The 24,922-nt window shown below is 36.9% G+C and overlaps 1 protein-coding gene across 8 annotated transcripts in view; it reads right to left on the bottom strand.

The window, feature by feature from the left end:
* Positions 1–2,512: 2,512 nt before the first annotated feature.
* Positions 2,513–24,922, bottom strand: part of ptprsa (protein tyrosine phosphatase receptor type Sa) — a 239,569-nt gene continuing 217,159 nt past the window's right edge. For all 8 annotated transcript variants that reach the window (XM_055054714.1, XM_055054740.1, XM_055054749.1 and 5 more), the window contains 8 exons: positions 22,267–22,421; positions 21,194–21,479; positions 17,647–17,825; positions 17,437–17,563; positions 17,215–17,340; positions 12,338–12,492; positions 6,603–6,738; positions 2,513–6,503 (listed from right to left, as the gene is read on the bottom strand). In XM_055054714.1, the coding sequence (XP_054910689.1) occupies positions 6,435–6,503; positions 6,603–6,738; positions 12,338–12,492; positions 17,215–17,340; positions 17,437–17,563; positions 17,647–17,825; positions 21,194–21,479; positions 22,267–22,421 (1,233 nt within the window). In that variant the 3' untranslated portion in view covers positions 2,513–6,434. The remainder of the gene's footprint in view (positions 6,504–6,602; positions 6,739–12,337; positions 12,493–17,214; positions 17,341–17,436; positions 17,564–17,646; positions 17,826–21,193; positions 21,480–22,266; positions 22,422–24,922) is intronic.

Here is a 24,922-nt window from a genome sequence, read left to right as displayed (position 1 = left end):
GTCTAGAACAATAGTGAAATGCAAAACTTTTGGTCTCAACTCAATCAAACCTAATATTTTTTACTTTAAGGTTAGCGGTTATTTGAAGACCTTCTCCTGAGGACAGACGAGAGAGCAAATACCACCAGGTGAGGGGTTTTCCTCTGCACCAATATCAGATTGGCTGGGTGGCATTTATCAAGCTTCAAGAGGGGCTTAAGGACACACCAGGATGTTTGTGAAGAGGCTGGTGGATAAATATAGGCGGGAGCTAATCAAGTCATCTATCAACAAAAGGATGCACCATCTGTTTGCTTCATCACTTGTCCTGTGGCTCACATATATTTATTTATTTTAGAATGCAGGTTCCAGTCTGCTGAGCTACAAAGCAAGTGTTGATGCAATTAGACTAGTATGGCTCAAGAACAGTAATTTTTAAAAGATGGAAAAAAGGCAATAAATTGTTGTGATTTAAAAAAAAATGTAATCATATTTACCGATTCGTCAATTCTATTCAAATATTTATTTGAACATTTAAAAACATCTTTATTGTGCTAATACATCTTTTTAAAATAATTCCTAATTCAGAAATTAAACCAAGATGAAAATATTATTAGAATGGTTGCCACACAGAATCCAAAGACTTGCGTGAGAATAAATATTGAGTTGCCATGGCATCAGGCTGCAGTCGGTGATTGTTAGACATAAAAGCAAAGCTCAATAGACGCTTCACACAAAGGTACTGACGTATTTTTCAAAAGCAGAGATGAAAACAAAACAACTCTATTGGCATGAACAAAGTTATGGAGTATAGGTGAAATATGAAAATATAAGACAGATGAAAGCTATTAATGTTCAAGCTGGAATGAGCCATTTAGCATATTGTAGGAAATTGAAAACTAGCAGATTAGAATTACCATCGGCTACTGTTTTAAAAGCACCGTAATAGAAAAGACAGTCCTAACTGGTTCATGAATGACTATCAGTAGACTCTTTCATAAGTGTACGTATTGATCTTGCTGTTTTATATTATTTTAACAATGTTGAATAATAGTCACTGTGATGAAAGTTCCTTTGACTTTGAATGATATGTTGCAGGTATTTGCAGGCTAGGTTGTCAACTATATTGTTTAAGCCAGATCACCCTGATAGAACATATTTTTCAGAAGACTTCTCAAACTTTCATACCTTTCAGGCAGAAAACCTGCCACTGTTCATGCTGAGTTGACTCAGCAGTAATCCTTTAAAGACCACCCTTGTCTAGAGTGTGGTCCATGCTTTGCTCCATGGCATGTGTGGGACGATCCACAACCTGCGACTCCAAACAGAATAGATTTGTTATAGAGGTGGGGCGATGAGCTGACAATTTGATGCCAAAAACACAGTTTAAAGAAAATGGGACAAGAAACAAGAGACTCGACAAGTCATAAAAACATGGGTGAAACATGAATATGTGACCCTATGACACAGACAGTACTGTAAAGGCTCAAGCCTCAAGACAGACATTTACACATACAATGACATAGCATGAGTATATGGACAATATCAACAAGTGTGCCAAAAAAAGCAACTGTGACTGTAGCCTAATGATGAATATCTTAAACGCTTTCATGTTTTTACATGACACTTTAACTTGTTACTGTTGAAATCAGATTTGTAAAGGAACTATAAAAGACACATGAGCTTTTCTGTCTTATACTGAGTGAAAATAAACATTTACTGTTATAGGTCAGTTCCGTTACAAAGATTTTTTTTTTTTTTTTTGTGACACCACATGTTCTACATTTAGAGGGAGAATGGGAAAGCTTGACAGCAATGAAACACAACCCCAACAACTTTATGGGTTAATATAAATGAATGTTTTGGACTGGCTAGCACAAAGTACTAATTGCCAGTCCTGCAGAGTATTTTTAGATCATATTTAATTAGTTACACCACTTAGCAGGAATGAGCTGAACCTCCAGCAAAGAGTGAGAGAAATGTCTGAAAAATGCCCCCTAATTTCTGACAAAACTCATGTAAACATTAAAAAGTTTTAACTAAAAGTATGTTTTACTATTCTGCCATTTAGCAAAAAAGAAATGTTTGGTAATATAAACTGATATAAAGGACTACAAGTTTAGTCAGATGTAATGCAAGACAAACAGTAAAAAATATATATATTTTTTTACAATAGAACAGTGTATGTAAATATTGGGTTTCAACTGTACTTATTGGCACTATGTAATGTTGCTTTTAAACACACATTCCTCCACACAGTACATATATATTCACACTCTGCATGTCCAACCCTCATTCAAATACATTGCCCCATTTCACAGGACATTACTTGCACAAACTACCTCCATGCTCATTTGGATCTTGTTAATTTATATTGCAGTTTCCTTTTGTTTACTCATTTTATCTTGTATTTATTTTTAAGAATACTCCATGTTCCTCCTTTTACGGAGCCCTCCAGGGGACAAATAAAGTTTTTTGAATACAATATCAGGATGAATGTTTTGGAAGACAGGAAAAAAACAAAACACAAAAACGCTTTTCAGACAACATTTCTTTAATACAAAGTCAACATATCTACATACACAGTGGCTTTTAACCAATTATTGTTTCAGTTAGAAGTAACAGTTTGAAAGTGGTAGCACTTGGCCCTCGTATAAAGGAAAAATGGTTTGCTGAGTTTGGGTTCTTTTGTCGATATGTACTATATAAGCTTAGTTCTTTTTAATAAGTTTTTTTTTTTTTATGGTCACTGTTACTCCCTAACCTTTCCACAATATTTATCAACATATTCCAGGTAATTTTGTGGTTGTTTTCAAGAGTTAGCATCTTTACTTGAAACCAAAAGAATAACACATTGCACAAGCTTTAAGACGCTTCCACGGCTTCAAATTCTGGCATTGGCCCTTTAACCAGTCTCTATGAATTCAGACAGATTAGAGTTCACCGTTAAATCTTACGACGTGAATTTGCAGCATGTTTTTGGTAGTTTCAGTCCGTCCTTGGTTGCATCCCACTACTGTGTTTCAACCGGATTTCTTTCTGCATCCCATCATGAAACATGGTTAAACAAAAAACAATATGGTTTTATACAAGGCAACAGCAGGAAAAATAATTTTAAATGTCGCAACTGAAGCATGTATGACCTTTTTTTTTCCTTTCTCGCTAATCATACATAATGGATTAACACCTTGTGAATGCAGGTAGTTAGACATTTGGCATTCCTGCAGAGATCTGTGAAATGCCTCTGAGAAAAGTAGTACTTCCAGGAATCTATGCCCTTGTAATTTATTCTTTTGAAGCTCCTTTAGTAAATTTTGTCTATGTTGAAAATGATTAATGATTCTTGTGTTTAGTTGGTAGAGAGTGAACCAACATATTGGTTTAATCCAACTCGCGGATCACTGATCAAGATTTGTTTTCCCCTCATTCAGGCAACGGGTGTGGGAACATAGGCTGGCACGTTTCCCAGTTTGACTGCTAGCAGGGGAAATTAAAGGCAGAAAAAAGAGAGGTAATTAAAGACCAGGGAGCAGAGCTGGAGAAAGAAGGTTTGAGAAAACAGGTTTCGCAAACAGCAAGAAGCTGGAAATGAGCAGAACTGTGATCTGTGCATTAGTGTTCCCCACTAAAATTATGAGATCTTTAGGGTCAAATGATACATATATTCTATATATATTTGTTTATTTACACATATACTCTAGATCATAGTGGATGTCTAATAAAATCAATGGTAACATTATGTCTGAAAATATAAGTAAAAAAAGAGAACTTTAAGAGGTTTTTTCTTCTTCAGATTGTGAGGGTTACGGTCTGTACAGAATCATACAAGGTACAGTACATCATTGGCCTGATATAGACATTAAAAATGCTGAGCGATGAAACCCCGACAGTTGCAGAACAGATTACAAAAATTAACCAAACATAACATCATAGTGATGATGAAGGACAATGTTTGAAAATAGTGTCCCTGTGGGTACGAGTTAATTTCAATGGACAAAAGCAAAAAACAAGATCAAACACAAAGATGGCATCCCCTCAGGGTTCTTGAAGAGACATTCAGGGTCTCCAGAATTACACAATAATAATAACAACAACAATAATAATAATAATAAAAAACATATTTTCAAAGACTAAAGATAACAGGTATAAAACAAACTGAATGAAAAGAAAATGTCATTTCACACTAATTGTTTGGATATATCTTCTGATTCTGCATTTAAATATATATGCATGCGTAATTAGGCATTTATTAATCTCTCTATATAGATATAGCCTTATATCTATATATAGAAATACATGTACCCCTACACTGTCATGTTATACTTAGGATTTCTACGGTGAAAAAATAGAATGTCTTTTAACATAATATGAACATATAAGCATTTCTCTTTTTTTCTGCTAATTAAAAAAAATGTGACAAACACATCTCTGTTAGAAAAAAAACTAAACCAGAAACAGAAAATAAAAGCTAACTATGTCATGTAAAATAAGTCATCATAATACAACATTAATGTTTTCATAGTGTTACAATAACAATAAGGCTGTTTTGGAAATCAGAAAAGATCACACACAGTTCTGTCCATAGCTTCATGTTTTTTTTTGTGCACATCTGCCAGAAAGCCCTCACAGAATCCATTCGCTCATGTGTACCAAAGCGCCGTATTTGAGATAAAATCTTGGTGATTTTAGCTTTTACTGTTTTGCAGTTGAATTGGGGTGTTTGTTTCAAGTTTTTTCTCTGTCTTGCCCTGGGGATGTGCAGGTAACGAGAAATTTTGCATTGGGATCCGACGTGGCTACTTGCTCTGGCTGTGTCACCCACTGGGTCATCGTCTATAAAATAGAGGGGGAAAACACCAAAGCGTCTTGTTTTGTTTGTTGACCGGTTACCAACCACACATTCAGTGAAACTCGGGGCCAATTTGTCAACAATGTTAATGTACACCTTTGCAATTGCAAGCGGTCTTTGCTGCTCTTGATTTTCTTGTACAATGATAGAGGTGGATATAGAGGAGGCTGGAGAAAAATGAAAACTGGATAAAAAAAGCAGCGGTGGACAATGACGTCATGTGGATGCGTTTCTGTCATGCCCACCTGGGCGCAAGGAGTTGGCAGAGCTGGCATTTTTTTGTTCATCAGTTTGCTCTTTATCCAAAGAGTCACACGCTCAGCATACACAAGATAAGCAGCATGTTTGGTTTTTAACAGAAGAGAGAACTTAAAGAGAGAAAAGAAAAATAGATTTTTGTCCTCAAAGGACAAAAAAGTTCCAAACAATAATGATGACTATTGGTCACTGTACACAAAGAAAGGCCCACATTTGGCAGCGTTTCTTTGTTTGGTTGTTCCAAAGCCTTTTCTTCTCACTGGACTGAGGGGTGGATGTTTTCTGCATCAGCCTCTTGGCGCCATGGTTTAAGAGAGAGACAAGATTGTTAAAAAACATGGGACAAGGTTACTGTTTGCATCATCCACATGAGAGGCAAAGCCAACGATTCATATGACTGACATGGTTTTCCCTTAATCTTTGCCATTTTTTCTGTAGGAAGTTTTTCCTGGAAATATCCTGTTGAGATTTTAACTATACTAGGGTCACCTGGCTTAGGAGGCAGGCTTTACACATTAATACAATGGAACAAATTTACGATATGTGCTGCTGCTTTCTTTTTGACAACCACTGGGAGTGTGCTTTCTTAAAGCTCTTTGTGCTTACAGGCAGTTTGGTGACATTTTCTTAAATTGTAGAGGAGGTTTTCTGCACAACTATTCATAATGTAATTGTATGTAGAATTGTGTAGAAACTCAAGGTTTTCTTTCAATGGCCGGTTTACTTGTTCCATTTCAGTTGATGATCAAATGACCAAAGTTTGGGAAAACTTAGGAGTCGCCACAGTTTGGCCATATCTCAGGATAAAACTCAAAAACAGTCAATAGAAACACTTAAATCCTTTTTTTTTACATCCAAAACAGGCATGTGTCCCAGTCCTGGCTACATCCATCTGCTTCTCTTTGATTTTCGCTCCATTTTTCCTTCAATTGCGGTTGTTTGTTGCCGCTGTGTCATACAGATATTTTTAGAAGAGAAATGTCCACGAATGTTTACAACTTACTCCACTGAAACACTTGAGGTAAGGTAAGCAGTCTGACACTTTGATTGATACCCATCCCACAGCGTGAGCCACAGCCTCTGGTTGCTTGTTGCTGAGAATTGTCTTCAGTTGAAATCATGGGCAATTTTCCTCTCTGCCTTGAGTCTGAATTGGAATTTCTCTTTTTCTGGTCGTATCGGGTGTTATTTTCTAAAAATTTACAGGATCCTGTTTGGTGTTTCTGAACGAGCAGTGGTAAAATGATCAACCGCTGTCATTTCAAATTTGAAACGTTTCTATGGCTCAGGAAACCGTTGAGTTGGGAGAGGAGGGGGCAACAGGATTCTGAGGGGAGGAGATGGCTTTTTACGTTGCATAGTGATCAAAGCTTCCTAAGTACTCCAGAGCTGCATGATAGCAAAATTGGTATTCATCCTGTAGAAAATAAAAAGAAAAAAAACATCAGGTAACTGTTTTGCATTTACACCAAGAAGAAAGTGTTCAACTTTTTGTCAGTTTTAGAAAATTTCTGACCTCTGTCTGGACCATAGCTGGCCTCTGTGTCCGGAGCATCTTCACTGTTTGGAAGATATCTACCACTCCCTCATAACGCATTCTCTCCAAGACGATGCTGAGGGTTATGAAGACTCCAGTTCTTCCCACTCCAGCACTAGATTTAAGAATCATGCAAGAGAAACAAAAAAGATAAAGAATTGTGCTCATTGCAGACACATAAAAAAAGTGACTCTATTTCAATCATTCTGTTTTCCAGATAAGTCAAGATCATTGAAAAAAAGCATTGAAAATGATGCCCAGGAGCTATACAATATGTGCACTGAATACATGACTAATACTACGTTTACATGCAAGAAGGCGGATCAGCCAAAGCTGCTTTAACAACAACCTTGAGCACATGTACATTGCTGCCTGGTGTGTCTCATCCTCTTCCACCAGATCATCTTTTAGTTTTAGGGCAGACAAGTTTGCTGGTCAATTAAACAGTGATCCCATGGTCATTAAACCAGATATTAATACTTTAGGAAGTGTGGGTAGGTGTCAAGTTCTGTGGGAAAAATGAAATCAGCATCTCCAGGAAGCTCTTTAGCAGAGGAAAGTGTGAAGTGCTATAAATCCTGCTGTTAGACAGCTGTCTGTTTTTTCATACCAGACTCAGGGAACTTGATGTTCAAATTGAAATGCAAAATTTACTTTCTTTTTCACTTTAATCCAAAAAGTGGATTTTGCACCACTCAGTAACCAGAGACATTGTGTCTGGTTCAGCAGTAGCTTAACTCAAGAAATGTAACACTTGTAGCCCATGTCTTGGTGTGTGTGTGATGAGCTGCGATGCACTCGAACCACAGTCCACACACTATGAATCTCTTCGAAACACTTTGTTTCACACATCTATTAAGGTTGTGTCTATCATTGTTGTTTGTAAACCTGTCCTCAGCTGCAGTTCTTTTCTTCCACGTAGCTTTCCATTTATATCCTTGAGAATAGCGAGATATTTTAGCAATGACCCTCCTGAAACTCTTCTGAAGGAAGTTAATGACTTTTTGAGCAGTGGTCAACTCAGGACTCTTGCCCATAATGAACACTGAATTTCTGCTTTTTGTGTAATTTTCTACCTAAATTTTCTCCCTTAAGTACAGTTTTTTAAATTTTATTTCTATGTACATTTTTGTTTAAATTTTAGGAGAAACATAATTTTTGAGAATCATTATCTTTAAGCCATTATCATAAAAACCTGAAGGGGAAAAAAAAACATAATTTTGTGTTTAAATCTGTCGAATATCTGAATATTACGTTTTGAACAAATTATTGAAGTGAATTAACTGTTTGATGATGTTCTGCTTTATTAAATTAAATATTCAAAATACCCCTGAAAGGTAAGTTCAAATTGCATAAAATAAAAATTCAAACTTTTCATAAAATACACGTCATGACAAAGAGAAGGATTTAGTTGTAAGAACTCTGCATGTTGATAGCTCTGACTTTTGAGAAAGCAACAAAAATCCACAGCAAGAAATGATGCTCAAGGTAACAAGAACAATGGCAGCAAGGAGGCAATTTGCATGCAAGAACCCTGCGAATCTACTTATACATGTGCCTCCATTCTTGTCCTCAAGGACACATGCACACATTAAAAATCACACACATACACACAAACAACATTTAGTCTCATTAAGCACATCTTTCCATGTGTTGGAAGGAGAAAAAAAACCTAGCCTGCTGCTGGTCCCCAGAAATACAACTCGAGTTTTAACTCAGACGCTGAAATACTTGAGAGTTGGCCCTGTAAGCTGCTTTGCTGCAAAATGACTTCCACATCACCAATGGAACAATAATTGATATGACAACAGATTTATTTGAGCTTCTTGCCTTTGATGCCACTTTGTAGGATGAGGAGTGAAAATTATGGTTACAGACACTGTAGCTGACAACTGTGTGTGTGTGTGTGGTCGACAGATGTTGCTCATATTATTTCACCAAATCTAAACAGTATCAAATGCCGCGCTCTAATCATGCAGTGCGTACAATCACCCCACCATCAGGCGCAAAATCCTAGCCCACCCAAAGATGCTTCCTGGGACTTCTCCTTCAACCTCCTCCTCTCCAGATCCAAATCTTAAAGAGTGGTAAGCCACTGCAGACTGAGAGGATTTGGTGCCCCCCCCCCATTCACAGAACGTATTCATGCAATTAATAACAAAAAGCATGTGGTGCTATTAGATAGAGGAAGAGTGAAGAAGGGGAGGAAGCAGAGCTAGAGGGAAAAGATCCAGGAGAATGGCTGGGTGGGAAAGAAGAGCGAGTGAGAGGATTAAGGAATAGGCAGATGACAGACTAGGAAGTCTGGTGATGGAAAGCTAAAAGTAAGAGAAAAGGGAGACATAAGCTCTTCTCATGAAGATAAGAAAGCCCAGGAGAGGAGGGGAAAAGAAAAAAATAAGAAAAAGGTGGCTGTTATACTGCAAAATAAAAACAAATATCCATCCCCCAAAGAAATATATTTTCAAAGTAAGAACTCTTCAAAACAACAGCAGTCTGACGACCATATTATTTGGCTGATTTTCTGGATTTTGTCTATTTACTATTATTTTAGTCTTCTCTACTCAAAACCTCTCATATGACAAATGTCCAGATTTTTCTTCCTAGACCTCAATTTCCCATGTCCTGAATATCAAAATACACATAAATATATGACATAAAAATAGCAACTAAACCTATGGAATCACTTGGCTTTTGTATTTTGAGATATTTAACATATAGTAGCTTGTGAAACTATTCATCCCTTTCACATTTTTCCATTGACTTCAAAGTGTTTGTAGACACACAAACACATCTTTATTTGGGTGGGGATTATCTACAAAGATGTAAAAAAATAACATCTCGGTTTTAAAGCTTTTTACAAATAAAAACCTACTTGCAAAAAGTTGAATGGAAGGTCAGTCAGAAGAAAAACCAATTTTTAGTTTTCCAAAAGGCATAACACAGCCAAATTTGTATAAGATGTGATCTTAATGTAACTTTTTGGAAGCTAGCAAATTGCAAAAGTTACCACTGCACATCACCCTGAACAAACCATTTCCACTTTGAAGTATAGTGCTTGCAGCATCATGCTGTAGCAATTACTTTGCTTTTTTTAAGACACTGAAGATGGTTAGAGTTGCTTGCGAGATTAAAGGCAGTAAATACATGGCAATTCAGAAAGTAAAACTATTGGAGCATCTAAAAGACTTTAAACTGCAGCAAGTATCAACTTTCAGCAGGATAGGTCTCCTCAAACATGTCCACACTTACAAATGCATGATTATAGTCATGAGATATAGATCTGGTCAAATTTCAGATCTAAATTCAACATAGAAATTGTGGCTTGGCTTTGATGTTGACACTGCCCATCCAATATGACAGAGTTATTTAAGAAAGAGGAATTGGAAAATATGTTTGTCACAACACATATAAAGCTTGGAAAGACACATGACAAAACACTTTAGAGCTTTAATTACCGCAAAACCTGGCTTGACAACGTACTGAATCAGGAGGTGAACATTTGTATGTCCTGCATTTTTCAGATTTGCATTTGCAAAACATTTTCTAAACATATCTTTTTATTTCAGCTTTTCAATTTTATGATTATTAAGGGTTAGTCTAACACATAATATCCATTTAAAACACATTTAAGATTGATGTTGAGTCATGACAACCTGAAAAAGGTTATCACTGCACATAAATGCATTTGCAAAGTGTCATAATTTACATAAAGACATTCGTGTAGTTATTTTGTATAGTGTATGTTACAGCATATGTGTCAAAGGGACAAGGATCAAATCCGGGCCGTGGAAGATTTTACGTGGCCCTCCAGAGTCCAGGTTTTGACGATTTTGCAATGATGGAAATTCACACAAAATCAAGAAATCCTCAAATTTTTCACGCCAATACATAACTATGAAATTATTAAAAATCTTCAACAAAAAATCTGAAAAACAATTGCAACATCCTTTAGGGACTGATCAATGTGAAAAAGTGTTCAATATTGTTTAAATATCTGAAGTACTTATCGGATGCAGAGACAGCTGTTTATTAATATCGTTGCAGTTTGTTCATGGATTTTATTAATATATTCTGGCACAGCCAGCCCTTGAGAACATGCAAGATCTTGATTTGTTGCAAAATTAAAATGAGTTTGACCTTGCTCTGAGTGCAGTAATGTTTGCAGAAAACTGACATTAGTTCATTCAAAAAAAGTTTAGGATTTTTAATGTGATTATTAAAAGGAGCAGGTATGTGAATCTTGGATTTGAAAGGCTGAGTGCCTTTTTTACAGCCTGCTGCAATACCTGGACCAAACACAGTAAGAAAACCTTCCCCTTTTCAACAGTCTCACAGAAGGATAAAATGTTTTTATAGCTTGCCTTACACATATTACAACCCACCGAGGACCATTTTCAAGTGGGTGACATCAGTTTTGATTTTAACACAAAGAAGCTGATGTCATGCTTCATGATCTAATGGTTCTCATGCGATAGTAATGTCAAGCGGAAATGACAATCTGGCTCAAAAGTCCAATGTTTCTATGAAAAAAAAATCATTCTGTCAACACACCATGCATTTATTTTTTAACCCCAAATGGTACAACAAAAACATGTCAAATTTCACATTTCTCTTCTTTTTTCTAGCCTTGTAGCTCATGCAAAACCAGACACACACAAATCTATTGTAAAAAAACAGGAAGTTAGACCCTTTGAGGTGGGTCTTCTTCAAGGTCTAACAATAAATATACATAGTATAACATTCTACCCTAATCCAGCTGGCCAAATTAATGATGTAAGTCTCCTTGGAAATTACACTGCAGGTCATAAAAATCAACCTGAAATGGCCACAAAAACCACAAGAAGGACTCTGTCATTTTTTAATCTCTGCTTTTTCAAATACTAAGCCTCTTCTGAGCCTGTTCAATTATGTAGGAGAAGAACCTGTTCAGGAGCAGAGGTTATGTTCCACAGAGGCAAAAAGGTGAGGATGAATCATGAAGTTAGAGCTCCACTGCAAAAAGAGCTGTCCAAAGAAACAACAATTATCAACAGGGGTTATCCGACCCTGATTCTGTCTTTGGAGTTCAACTAGGTGTTAAAATCTAATGTTAACTAAACCACATTTTACTATTCACCTTTTATTAACCTTCTTAAGGGCTGATATTTAAAAAAAAGAAATTAATAAAATGTTTCTGAAAGAGGTGTGGGGGTTAGAATATTTTATAGCTTATTTTAGGAGAATCCAGCTATGTATTAAGTGCTATAATGTGAGGATTTTAAGAAATATAAAAGCAATATACAAATGGGGGCTTATAAATACATATTGCTACCAGGATGCCAATAATGAAAATATTTAATTTTATTACTGCCATATACCTAATAAAATACTCTCACTGTAAAACTATTTGTGCACTGTTTGGTGTTACGTAGAACAAAGCTTATCATTTGTTAGAACAGTTTTGTTCTCCAAGTCCATCAACATGAGCATTTGTTGAAATACGATACAGCAAAAATATGCTTCTAAATAAAAGCTGGTAAAGTGTAGTAATGTTTGAAGAAAACCGGCTGATAAAACTCAGGCTAAATAAAAATAAAAATAACTGCATGTTGATTTTCTATTATGTATCAAAATATTTATTTACAACACTTGCTTTAAAACTTGAAAATGGCTAATTACACAAGTGACTTGTTTGCAACCCTTTGTGCATGAAATAACGTAAGAGACATTACCTGCAATGTACAGAGATGGGCCCATCCTGTCCAAACTGCTCCTTGGTTTTATGAACTTGGCCAATAAAATCGATGAATCCCTCACCGGATTTGGGTACACCTTGTTCTGGCCAATCAGTAAACTGGAACTGCCTTACTGTCCTGGACTGGCCATCCTGGAAAATAAAATGAATATAAGGTGAAGAATAAGAATCAGCTTTATTTGGCAAGTTTTTCCATGCAAACAAGGAATTTGACGACAGTTCCACTTTGCTGTCATTGAAGACATTTAAAATAGAAACATAGGGCCAAGAAAAAGAAAAGTCGGCATTTAAAATAACTAAGAAAATAGGTCAGATAATTATTGCATAATTATTGCATGGGTAATAAAATTTCACCAGCAAGCAATTTAACCCCTGCTGATGTAATGAATAGTTTCTCATTTCACAAAGAACTAAGTTGAAAAACACAGTCATGGTTGTAGAAAAAGCGGTAATCTGTTTAAGAAGAGACAAACAGTTGTCCTTTCTTTGCATCGAGCAAAGAAAACATCTAAGCTTTGCAGAAACTACTAAAACTGTGTTAAGAACTGTTCAACACATTATTAAAAACAAAATGGAAAAGTGGGAAACCATTGTAACCGCTAGAGGAAGAAATGTGGTCGAAAAAAATCCTGAATGATCTTGATTGCCAATCACTTATGTGGTGGGTGAAAACAAATAGAAGAAAAACAACAGCAGAACTACGAGTTATGTTTAATTGTAAGAACATTTCCACATGCACAATGCAAGGGGAACTTGTTGTCTTTTGTGAAGTGCCGAAAGATGCCATTTGTTGTGAATTGGTACAATATAAATAAACTGAATTCAAGTAAACTCAAGGGATTGGGACTGAACATCTGCATAGCCATAAGAAAACTACTTATCAGCAAAGCTAACTGCTGAAAAAAAGCTTCAATTTGCAAGGGAGAATAAAAATGGACTCTGGAGTGATGGAAGAAGGTTGTGTCTCGATGACCCCAGATTTACCCTCTTCCAGAGAGATGGGCACATCAGAGTAAGATGAAGTGATGCCATTTTACACACAGATTGGCCACCACAAAGACTGGATCCAACCCCAAAGACAATGTCTAGAATGTGCAGGACGAGACTTTGCACACTGGTCTGCCTCTCCAATCATCAATATCAGATGTTGGTTAAAAAATAATGAAGACATGCATTGCAGGTAACCAGAACAACATCTGAGATTTGCACACACCCACATATATATAAAACACAACTGTGGAAACTATTTCCAAACTGATTCCAAACTGTTTCCAAGTGGATTCAGTTTGTTTTCTCCACATTTACCTCACATCAGATTGTACCCACTTCCCCCATGTTTCACAATGTATCTCTGCGTGTCAAAAGTAGGCCCAGCTAAACGAATCAATACTGTATCTGCCATGACAAGCAAGTTCTCAGAGACTTTGCTGTTGAATAGGATAATCCTGCGATGTGATCAATAAGGCAGCCTGATAGGTTTGCAGAAAGGAGGAGGTGAGAGGCAAGAAAAACTCAGGGATAAAGCTTGGACAACAACAACAAAAAAAAAACTAAACGAAAACTGTAAAAAAAATAACATTAACAGTTTTACAACAGGACACAGATGGAGCATTGTACGCAAACAAAAACATTTGAACACATTTTGAAATTGAGGCAGGATTGGGAGCGATCTAGGTTTTTTCGAGAGCTTGTTATACAGTGTGATAGAGCGGGCAGTCAATACTTTTGTCCTTGTGAAGCAAAGTTCTTTTCAAGTTGTCAAAGATAGAACAAATTAGTCAAGAAAGTCAGCAGAGACAAGCAGTTTTATACATACAGGCTCTCTGCTTGATGCCACCAGTAATTAAGACAACCAGGTGTTCTTTTCTCTTGTAGTTTCTCACCTCTCTGCACAACAGACTTCAAGGCAGACATGTTGTGGCATTTGCTATACAGTCCCACTACATATATTTACACAAAGTCAGCAAAATTGCAAAACAGGATGTTATTTTGTCTTCCAGATAACCTGCTTTTTATGAAATAAGATTGTTATTAAATAAATGAATAAATCAAAATTTGGCACCATCTGCAAAATGAATTTGGTATCAAAATCATAACAGAAGGACATTTCTTAACCACTTTAACAAACCAATTATAATTTTTCTTTCTATATTCCACTCATGGTCTACTGTAAGGAAATGTAGTTGTCTTCCTCCAAAACAACCCTTTCACATGTTGTGCTGTGGAGTGTTGGTCTTTCTTCATAGTTACTTGTTTATAGGTAGTGAAAAAAGCTGGTTGCTGAAATCATGTTTGTATAAACAAACATGATTGACTGACTGAAACAAACAATTCAATTCAAATATATGAGAGAATTTAAGTAATGTGATGTCTAAGGGTGAACTGACATGAAGCCAAAGTATATTCAACCTGGGTAGACTTAGCAAGATCTGTTTTTCACTGTAGTGTTTCAACAGATTGCAGAAGTTGTTCAAAAGCATGCAGTCTTATCAATAAAAATCAAAACAATTTAGTAGTTCTCCAAACTGAAATCACTATCCAGTACTGTACTTCAGTAGTGGATATTCATTATTACTACCTGAAAACCTAGACAGTCAAGAAAAAGTTCCAAAAAACTATTGTGCCAGGAAGGGGAAAAGCCAGTATTGTTAAAAGAAGAAGACAAGTATTTGGTTTACTTTTTCCATAAGCCATTGGTTCCCCTGTACTACAGATGGCGATGGTACGTGTGAAGCTACTGCATGTCAAAGGATATGCATAATTGCTGTCTTGAATCTGCCTTCTTATGCTGTTTGCTTCTGCACCGCTGTCACCAAGTTGCGCTCCCCTACCTTACCGCACTTGACAAACACGGTGATCATAATGAGTTAAGCTCCGTGTTCTGACTCTCTTTGTTTATTGTCTTGTGTTTCATTCCATGTTTTATGAGCCATCACATGTGTTTTTTTTTCTTACTGTGCCTTTGTTTTTCCCCTTAAAAACATTTTGTCTCAGCTAAGGGATTAACAATGAAAGGGGGGCCAAGACAATTGCACAATAATCCGAGCATGCTGGAAAAAATACAGAGGCTGAAAAAAAAAATTTAAAAAGAGGAAAAATTTAACACACAACCTGAGGGCCCACATGGCGTGTGAAATTGTGTGATTAAATACGTGACTGCCTCTCTAGATGCAAGTGTTGAGGCGTAGAGTCTATGCCATTACCGTATGAAGTCTATGCTCTTGCTGTGCAGAAGCATGTGGGAACACGTACAGGCACACATGCGAGACCAAAAACAAGCAAACCTCTGCTACGGTATGTGTGATTAAATGCAACCTAAAAAACACCTTCACATGTGCATGCATGCATAGTATCTTCACAAACATACCCTCACACACACAGCTTGGTTCACACTACTATCGTCTTCATCTCTTTGCTTTGTTTCCATAACAGCGATAAGCTTAGACTGTCTCCTGGCTACAGTTGAGCAGTGTGATAATTTTGCCTGCTGCAAGAAACCTCTGAAATGGAAACAGAGGCCAATCCTTAAGACAATTTGGTTATAAATTATGCTAAAGCAATTGCACGCATGTGAAATGTGTTTGTTTATAACACTCAAAATGGCGCAGGTATGAATTTATGGTGAAAACACCAAATTGCATTTGGATAGGAATGTGCTGACAAGGTCAGTCCTGTTAGGTGCATGCTTTTGTGAATGTGTGAGTACACATCTTGCTGTGTATGTTAAAACAGAGACTAAGCATAATTTTCCCACATACAATTTTTCTTTCAATGCCAAGATGCTTTTGATCATATGTATGACTCATTATCAATGTAAAGACTTTTTCTGCAACTATCTATCACATTACCTGCAAATTCACTGGATAAGTCACCGTGTTTTAGAAAAAAAAGAAAAAGAAGCTTTGCAACTTTTCTGCTGTCTGATCTAATTGGTGCAAAAATCATACTGAGCAGGTAGAACTTAAGTGATGTACAACAGGTTTAAACATGTCAAAAGAATTACTAAGTTGAATCCAGATCTCTCATCATTTTCTTAGACGCTGTGACATCTTGTTATTTTAGACAAATCTGACATCAAGTTTTGTTTTGTAATATTGCCTTTACAATGTCCTATGAAAGAATTCAATTGAAAATTACAAAGTATAAACAAAGTATAACTGATTAAAAACAAGGAGACAGACATTGAGATTTTTCCAGCACAATATATTTATCTTAAAACTGCTTGTACTGCAGCCAGGCTTTACTATCTCTATGTTGCACCAACCATCACACAACATGAAGGTGAAGTTGTTGTTTGATGTGGAAGTGTGATTTTGATTTTTTGCATTTGGACAAATTCAGTTGTTCAAAAAGGACTTAATTATTCTATGCTAAATGCAGCTTATTTAAAACAAACACTGCTATTTTTTTACCATTATGTAACTGCATTGAAGACATAGAAATTTAGTGCCAATAATCACAAGTCCCATTCAAAGTCAGAATTCAAAGTTATATCATGTCTACAAAACAGTTTCAAATAAAATAATAATAAAAAACCTTCGTAGCTTTGTTTTATTCATGAATATTCACATAAGCTCAATAGCACTCAACAGTGTTTTTGTTGACCAAACAGCCTCTTTTCAACAACTTTGGTTCAACTTAACTTGGAGACTGACATTTGGCTGTGTAGTGAAACAGTAAATAGAATAGATTTTCTTCCGCAAAATAATAGTATTAAAATAATGACTATTATCATCTTTTCAGCAATGTGAAATATCCGAAGTCTGTAAGAAGAAAAAAAGCAATATTTTCCTGAGCCATTTTCCTGTAACCAAGAAATCCCATCAAATACATCCTTCAGCAGTGTATTCTCACCCTGGCATCTGTGACCTTGAACTCCCGAAGGATGTACTGAGGCATGTTGTACTCCGCCATGGGATCTACCACGAAGTACTGATACCTGGCAGAGCGCTCTGCTGGCCAGTATTGGTGACACTTTTCCTGTAGGGACAAAAGTGTTTTTATTCAGTTGAGTTAAATTTTTTTTTTTTACCAAGTTTTTGCTTTATTTTAATCGCAAAATAATATAATGCTTACCCGGCCCATCTCTCTAAGTTTGGTCAACATGACTACTATAGTGGAGTTGTTCTCCCAGAGCATTCTCCAGAAGTCTTCTGTAGTCTCTGCTAGAGGGCCCTGCGTGGCGATGTATGCCCGCTGTTGCCTTTTTACAATAAATCCATGATGAAACCATTTACATTTACCTTGTCATGATCTTATCTCATCTGGTTGTTCCAGCTCTCTCACCTGTATCCATCAATGAAGCTAGCATTGATATAGTCAGACCCTTCCAGGCCTCTGATTGGCTGCAGACAGACGCGGGTGGTCTCATAGGGCATGATGTTGACCAGTCGGTTCTTGAACTTGTTGCAGGGAAGGTTGGCACTGATGAAACGTGATGTATGAGCCTTGGAGTTGGCCAAACGCTGGAGGAGGAAGATGTGGGGACAGTTTAATATTGTAAGGGAAAAATATCTTGCAAAGAGAGTGGTTAAAACCAACACACTCAAAAATGAAATTCTGACAGAACAAAAAATGGGTTGAAAAGAAAACGAGACAATGAAAGAAGGAAGAGGCCGTAGACATGCCAGTTAGAAAAAAAGGCAAAAAAAATGAGATACTAAGAAAGAGAAAAGAGGAGAATTGGGAAAAGATTAAATGTAAAAAAGGGGAGAGAAAAACAGGTGCCAGGTGGATAAAGAGCCTAAAATATCAAAGAAAGAACGTAATAAAGCAGAGCCAATCTTAATCGAGTCTTTCACCCATGCTTTAGTGACAATGGCCCAACTTCAAAGGGATATTATTTATTTAAAAAACTGAACGAAATTCAAAAACTTTGTCTCTATTTGCAACTTATAAGGTCCTGCTGGGTCAGATGCAAAGAGTGAAAATACGCCGCACATCCTGACTAACAAGCCTCCGCATCAAGTGTGTATAAAACAGAAAACTCCTCTAAAAGTGGGTCACTAGTGCCTTTGATAACACCAGCCTAGTATGTGTGCATAAAAGATGGGGATGTTCAGTAAAGAAACACACACACACACATCACAAAGTGATCAAAACAAAAAGTGGTGCTGCTGCATCAACAGAAGAACCCCAGAGGGACTTTGGGGGTCAGCAATTTCCTATAATCGCCCCCCACCCCCAATGCGCTTTGATATCTCCACAAAGAGCATTTGTGTCATGCCTGCTTGCTTGTTAGCCAGCAAACTGCATACAGCATTGTCAGTCAGCATAGAGATAGTTTTTAACAAAGAAAAGTATAGCATCGAAGATACAAGCAGCCCGAGGAGAACAAGTAAAACAGTACAGGCATGTTGCCTGTTCATGTAGACTGAAGCATTTGAGCTTCAGTGGGTGTTGGTCCTTTAAAGCAAACTGACAGGAAGTGGGCAAAGAGATGGGGGGGAAGGCATGCAGCAAAGGTCCCACGTTCGGGGACCCAGGATGTCTTCACCGAGGACCGTAGCCTTTGTCTGCTCTAGTATGAAACCACACAACACCCACAAATAAGCATTTCAAATACAATTTATTAGAGTTTTTGAAGACAAGCCAAAATATGTGAAAAACTGAATTGGCAAATCACTATCCTGAAATGAGGGGGATGTTTCATGTTTTTAAATGTGAGCATTGTTCTGTCTTCACGTTCACTTGCTTCTTTAGACTTTCTTTTGTCGTATAGCTTGAACTTTGTCCTGGATTTGTATTGCTCCCCTTTCTTGCCTCCACCTCTTTTTACATTTTTTATGAAATGTGTTTTTTACATAACCACCCAAAGGGACTCAAACTATATAGAGTTAGACCCATAAAAAATACAGACCATGCTCAGCAATACGACCCAGACCTAGGAGCCAGTAAACCAGAAAGAGCTGGTTATAGTTGCCAGCTCTTTTTTTCTATGAAGTTGGCCATGATAAGCTGAATATGTTCTGCTGGCATTATGGACGTTAAGCCATTTGTCCCAATATTTATTTACTCTTTCAGCTGTTTGTGTGAGTTGTTGCATTAACTATATGCTGATTTGCTGCCTTCTATGCAACAGCCATGTAGATTCAACCTCTCGCCACAAAAAGTAAAGCACAATCAAAGTTTAAATGGTTTGAGAAATGTAAGGGCTGTCATTTTTTTAATCCAGCCCCAAAACTTGACTCCTAAGACCCTGCTCCGACAATCAGTAGCTCAATTAAAAAACAGCCAAAGCATTCACAAAATTATAGCAATCGATGCACATGAATCCCATACCACTTTGCAAATGAACAAACATTTTTAACAGTTCATTTCCTGAGTTTGAAATGTAATTTTAAAAAATGTGCATTCACTTGCATTACAGAGGTCAAGAAGGGGTCTGCCTGACTTGAAAAACTTTCCAAGAGAAAACCAGTCATACTGCCAGAAAGGGAAATTAAACCTCTGGCTGAGAGCTAAAAGATGTTCCAAAATATTTAACAGACTGAGGTGCTGGAGGTGTGCAAAGAACAGTGTGCAGACGGCTGCATAAAAACAACCATCATGAGCACAAAACCCAATTGCAACCTTCAGAATCTCTTTCAGAAACATCTAAAAAGCCAGATACATTTATTAGAAATAAGTCTTTATTCTAACTATGGAAATGCATAATCCTGGAAAAAATATACTGTATAACTGTAAGAAGCAGAATCTGAATAAAACAGATGTATTTAGCAATGAGAACATGGAAAAATGTCATAATATAATAAATATTTTAATTATGAATTTATAATCATATAGAATTTATTAATTATTTCCCTCTTCATTGTGGGATGCTTTTTGTTTTTTGAGTTTTTCATGTAAATTTGCTAAAAATTACCAACATCATCATTGATGAAAATAAAAGAACCTTTTTCTTCGTGTTTGCATCCTGCTCCCAATTAAAACTCAGCTGTTGAACTGAAAATAATCTTTTCTGTTTAATTAGAGTGAATCTCAATAGCCTATTAGCTCTTTTTCTGTATGTTTTGAAACTTCTGTACTGAATTTTGCTGAATGCTTTCAGCAAGCAGATTATGTGCACAGAAAGCTTCATGCTCAGACTTATTAGTTATCCACATAACTAATACAGCAAAGTGATTGCCTGACAGCTCTCCCACCAAAAAATGACTTCTTTCAGAATTATTCTCTCTGCTCAAATTCTGTGAAGTCGTCCAGACTGAGCTAAACTCACAACCAAACTGCATCCAGTGTGAGAGCGAACATGGCTTTCTACAAATTCCTATAATGCACCAGCATTTGTAAGACAAGACCAACTTGGAAAAAAAAAAAAACTCTTTATAAAAATTCCCTGTGGAACACCTCAATTACTTCAGGCTTTTCTTGTTTTTAATGAAGATCAAATTCTTGTTTTACCTTTGGTAATGCAGATGTTATTACACATCTTAAACCTGTTTTGTTTCATCAAGTAACTGACAGCTGGAAATTCTGGCTCAAAGGTTTGGCTCCAGCCACTGGAGTCATCGTCTATTAAAACAAAGGTATTATGTATTTTACAGGAAATACTGGCTATATAAAAAGCATCTTCTAAGAAATGCTATGGCTGTGATGCCTTAAAATTGACCTCTGTATCGACCTCTGTACCCTTTCCGTCACTCCCCTTTCAGCATATCATCACAACAATGCGTCTCCATGCAGTCTATTGATGCAGCTCACAACCTGGATTAAGGTCTGCTGTTTTGGACAGTTGAATTAAAATAGAGAAACTACTCACATCTCTTTTACACCAAATGGAAGAGGCGTCATGCTAGAAGCAGGTTAATTTGATGATCATTAAACCAATTAGTACCTTGAATTCTAGCTCCATGCCGGTGACGTGTTCGCCACTTTCCACCTGGGCCAGCTTCTGGATATAGGAGTACAGGCTGCGAGCAGCCACCTCCGTGTTTCCGCAGGCCACCGCCTCCAGCAGCGCGTCGTGGATGAAGCTGTACTGGTCCTCTGTCTGCACCATGTAGTTGCGCTGCGAGCGCATCAGCGTCACATGACCATAGATATCGACCGTCTTCTCGTGCTTGATGCGCTCGAGCATTGCGTCGATTACTATAAAGCAGCCCGTCCTGCCGACGCCGGCACTAAAGTGGAAGGAAGAATATAAAGACAGATTAATATATTTTGAATCCATGATTTAATACTCTTGTTGAATTGTGGTGTTAAACATAATTCCAATACAAAGAGCTGTTGTAGTTAAAATAATCGAATTAGAGTAAAAAATAAAAATAAAATTCCTTTTATGTTGAAAGAGGGAATACAAAAAGTAAAAAGAAAAACCTAAATATAATACAACATGAGGAAAGTGATGGAGACTCAGCATGGCAAGCTGTCACATTTCAGATTTATTGTGCAGTGCTTTGGACTCGCTGAAGCCTTCTTATCTTGACAAAAAGGAAGGTTTCAATTTGAATAAGCCATTAGAGAAATATAGCTGATATAAGGAGGAAAAGCTAAGGAGTGAAAAGGGAGAGGTAGGAATAGCAGGGAAGGATTTCCGTGAGACGTTTGACAGAAAAAGGATATATAAAAACAGTTAGGGGAAAATAAGAGCATATAAAATGATGCAGCAGAGAAGAATGATGAAACAAATATCAGGAGAGCATAAAAAAATGGGAGTGTGAACTTGGATGAAGTCTGCTATGTAATGCACTATAAAATATGTATAGTACGGTGCTCTGCCAATCTGTTTGATGGGTGTATATGAAAGTCATAAAAATTAATTAAATGAAAAAGAAAAGGTAGAAGAGAGGCACACTATTCAGCAAGTGCAAAGGCTACTTTACAGTCCATCTCATTTTAGGATTCCTGTTCAAATTAAAATAATTTGCATTGCAGATCATATTCTAATACTAGAAAATGATTAATGACCTGCAGTGAGCAATGATGGGTCCAGCATCAGGTGGGTTGCATGTCTTCACCCTACGAAGGAAGGCTAGGAAGGGGGTTGGGTACTCCGGCACGCCGTGGTCAGGCCACGCTGTAAACTGGAACTGACGAACTTCCCGTTTCTCACTGGAGCCATTCTGCAAACAACAAAAGCAACCAGCAGAGGTTAATATTTTTAATATTCTTGTTAATAATTTCTAACTGTGTTAAATAAGAAAATATTTTGTGCTGGATCTCATTGTTCTCTTCAATGAGATCCAGGTCACTTCTAACGTGACATCCTTAATCATCACTTTCCACAATAGTGATCATAAAATATGGAGGAAAAAAAAAAAGAGGACTCAGTCCTGATGCAGGAAAACACAGTTTTACAACCTTCATGCTAATACACACACATGGTACAAAACCAGAACACATAATAGGAGACACATCATTTTTCAAAAACTTGACTGATTTATTTTTCACAAAATGTGCTCAATTTTTTCCTGCTTACAAAAATTAACGGTGAGAGTTTAAATAAGCCAAAACATCACACTGTAAGAAACTGTGACGCTAACAAAAAAGAAATGTCCCGACTTGCACTCTAGCTGTTATTCTGACTTGGTTAACATAAACCATAAGCTTCCAATTTAGTGATTTCCTTTGCTGATTTTCATAAACTTTATTAAACCTCAGGTATTAGTCTGCACAGATCTCGCCAGACTATAAATGAACATGCAGCCAACATTTGTTTTCTATTTTGTATTTTTACACACTTATCTGTCAGCTTGCATCCTAAAATCAACTCTTAAAGCACACACTCAAAATTACTAAACAGGACCTGGAGAAAGGGTGTTTTTTTTGCTAGGAGACTGACAAAAAGAATGAAAAATTAAATATGCTTTAGATCTCCTCTCTCTTTACTCACATAAGATCCTCTAATAGAGGGACTGTTTGCTTTTCACTGCAGCGCTTCTAGTTTTCCTGACAGAGGGAAATTTTACTTGCTGAATAAATGAATAAATGAGTGTGGTAATTAAAGGCAAACTGACCCAGTTCCTTTACCCCTTATTTTTTCCTCTATTTCATGATGCGTTGCAGTTGAGGTCGGCAACATGAACGTGACTCGTTTCTGGTTTCCTGGTTTTTCTTTAAAATTACATTTCTTTTCCAAAGGATTTGTCAGCAGACACAATTCTGTGTCACTGTAGGACACATTTATACAGATATCCAGGAGCTGGCTCTGTGTGTGCATGGTTGCCTGCCTCTGCTACCTTATATATCACAAAAAAAAATCCACCAAAGTGGGAACTGCTGAGTGAGATATCACAGCGACGGCTCAATATTGCAGTAAAGGAGAGGACAGATAGGAAAAGGAGTGTACCAGTGGGTTTGATAGCAGCTCAGAGAAGCAGAATTTAAATGGATTTAAAGCTGGCTGCTTGAACTCTAAGGCTACTGATGTTTTGCTATCTGTGCAGTCCCCTGTCGTTCATTGTTGCCCTTGCGATATGGCCTAAAAGGTCAGTTTGATGTCATGTGGCAAGAGAAAAATTCAGTAATGTTCTAATCTGACTGCAACAATCTTGGCCTTTCCAGTTTCACTTTAAGCCACCTTGTAATCATAAGTCTTTTTAATGGTTATTTCTTCTCTATTTTTATGTGTGTTAAAGTGAATGTTGTTGTGAGTGCCTATGTCTGTGCAAGGGATCAAATTTCAGCTGTGTACAACTGTGTGCGAGTGTGTGAGGGACATCATGCGTGTTTGAGCTTGTGTGCGAGTGTAAGAGAGGGTCTTTGTGCACACACAGAGAAGCATGAGAGCTGTCTGCCAATTATGTATATTGAGTTTCTCTCCTGCTCACTTTACCTAAGTGCTCCAATTTGGCAGATGCACATAAACAGATGATCTATTGAGGAGAGATGGAGCTAAACAAGGTAAAAGGGGTGGATTGGGAAGACAGCGTTTTCTAAAAGAATATTGGCACTGAACAGAAAACAGCCCAGGGTTTATCGGCCTTATTGAGGTTCTCTGTATAAATTTTGCATCTTTGTTTTTATTCATGCTGTGCCCAAAGACCTCCATTCACTATTCAGACTTTGAATTTTATGGATTTCATTCACCTCATTCTTTGTGATAAGGTATATAATTTATTTTTTATTTTTTTTGCATCATCAATGCAGAATATAACGTACTTCATATATTTATTTATTTATTTATTAACCTTTTTTCAGCTAAACATATGAAGTAGCAAACCCAATGGCTATTTTTATATTGCTAAATACAAATCTGCAGCTATGTCAATAAAATGTTACTGATTTTATAAACATTTTTAATTTGAAATCAAAAATGGAAAATTCTATGTTCATCACACTCAAACATTTAGTTTTGGAAATTTTGATGATTATGACTTACGGCTATTACTTATGATCAACAATAAAATTTTTGCATGTATGTAAAACAACTTGAGGTGGACTGCTAACTTTAACAGCTGTCATGGTGCACTCCAGGAAGCCACAAATGGTTGTTGCCTAAAGAAGCTCGTTTTGCACGAAATGCTGCATCAGAGGAAATTCATGGAAAGTTAAGTGGAATGAAAAAAGTGTAGTGGAAAAGGGTGCACAATAGGTTAACCTTTGAGAGATTTGTGAAACCTAT

The sequence above is a fragment of the Poeciliopsis prolifica genome, unplaced genomic scaffold (genome assembly GCF_027474105.1).
Source record: "Poeciliopsis prolifica strain line A6 unplaced genomic scaffold, Auburn_PproV2 SCAFFOLD002, whole genome shotgun sequence".
NCBI classification, from domain to species: domain Eukaryota; kingdom Metazoa; phylum Chordata; class Actinopteri; order Cyprinodontiformes; family Poeciliidae; genus Poeciliopsis; species Poeciliopsis prolifica.
This window is presented reverse-complemented; position numbering and strand designations above follow the sequence as displayed.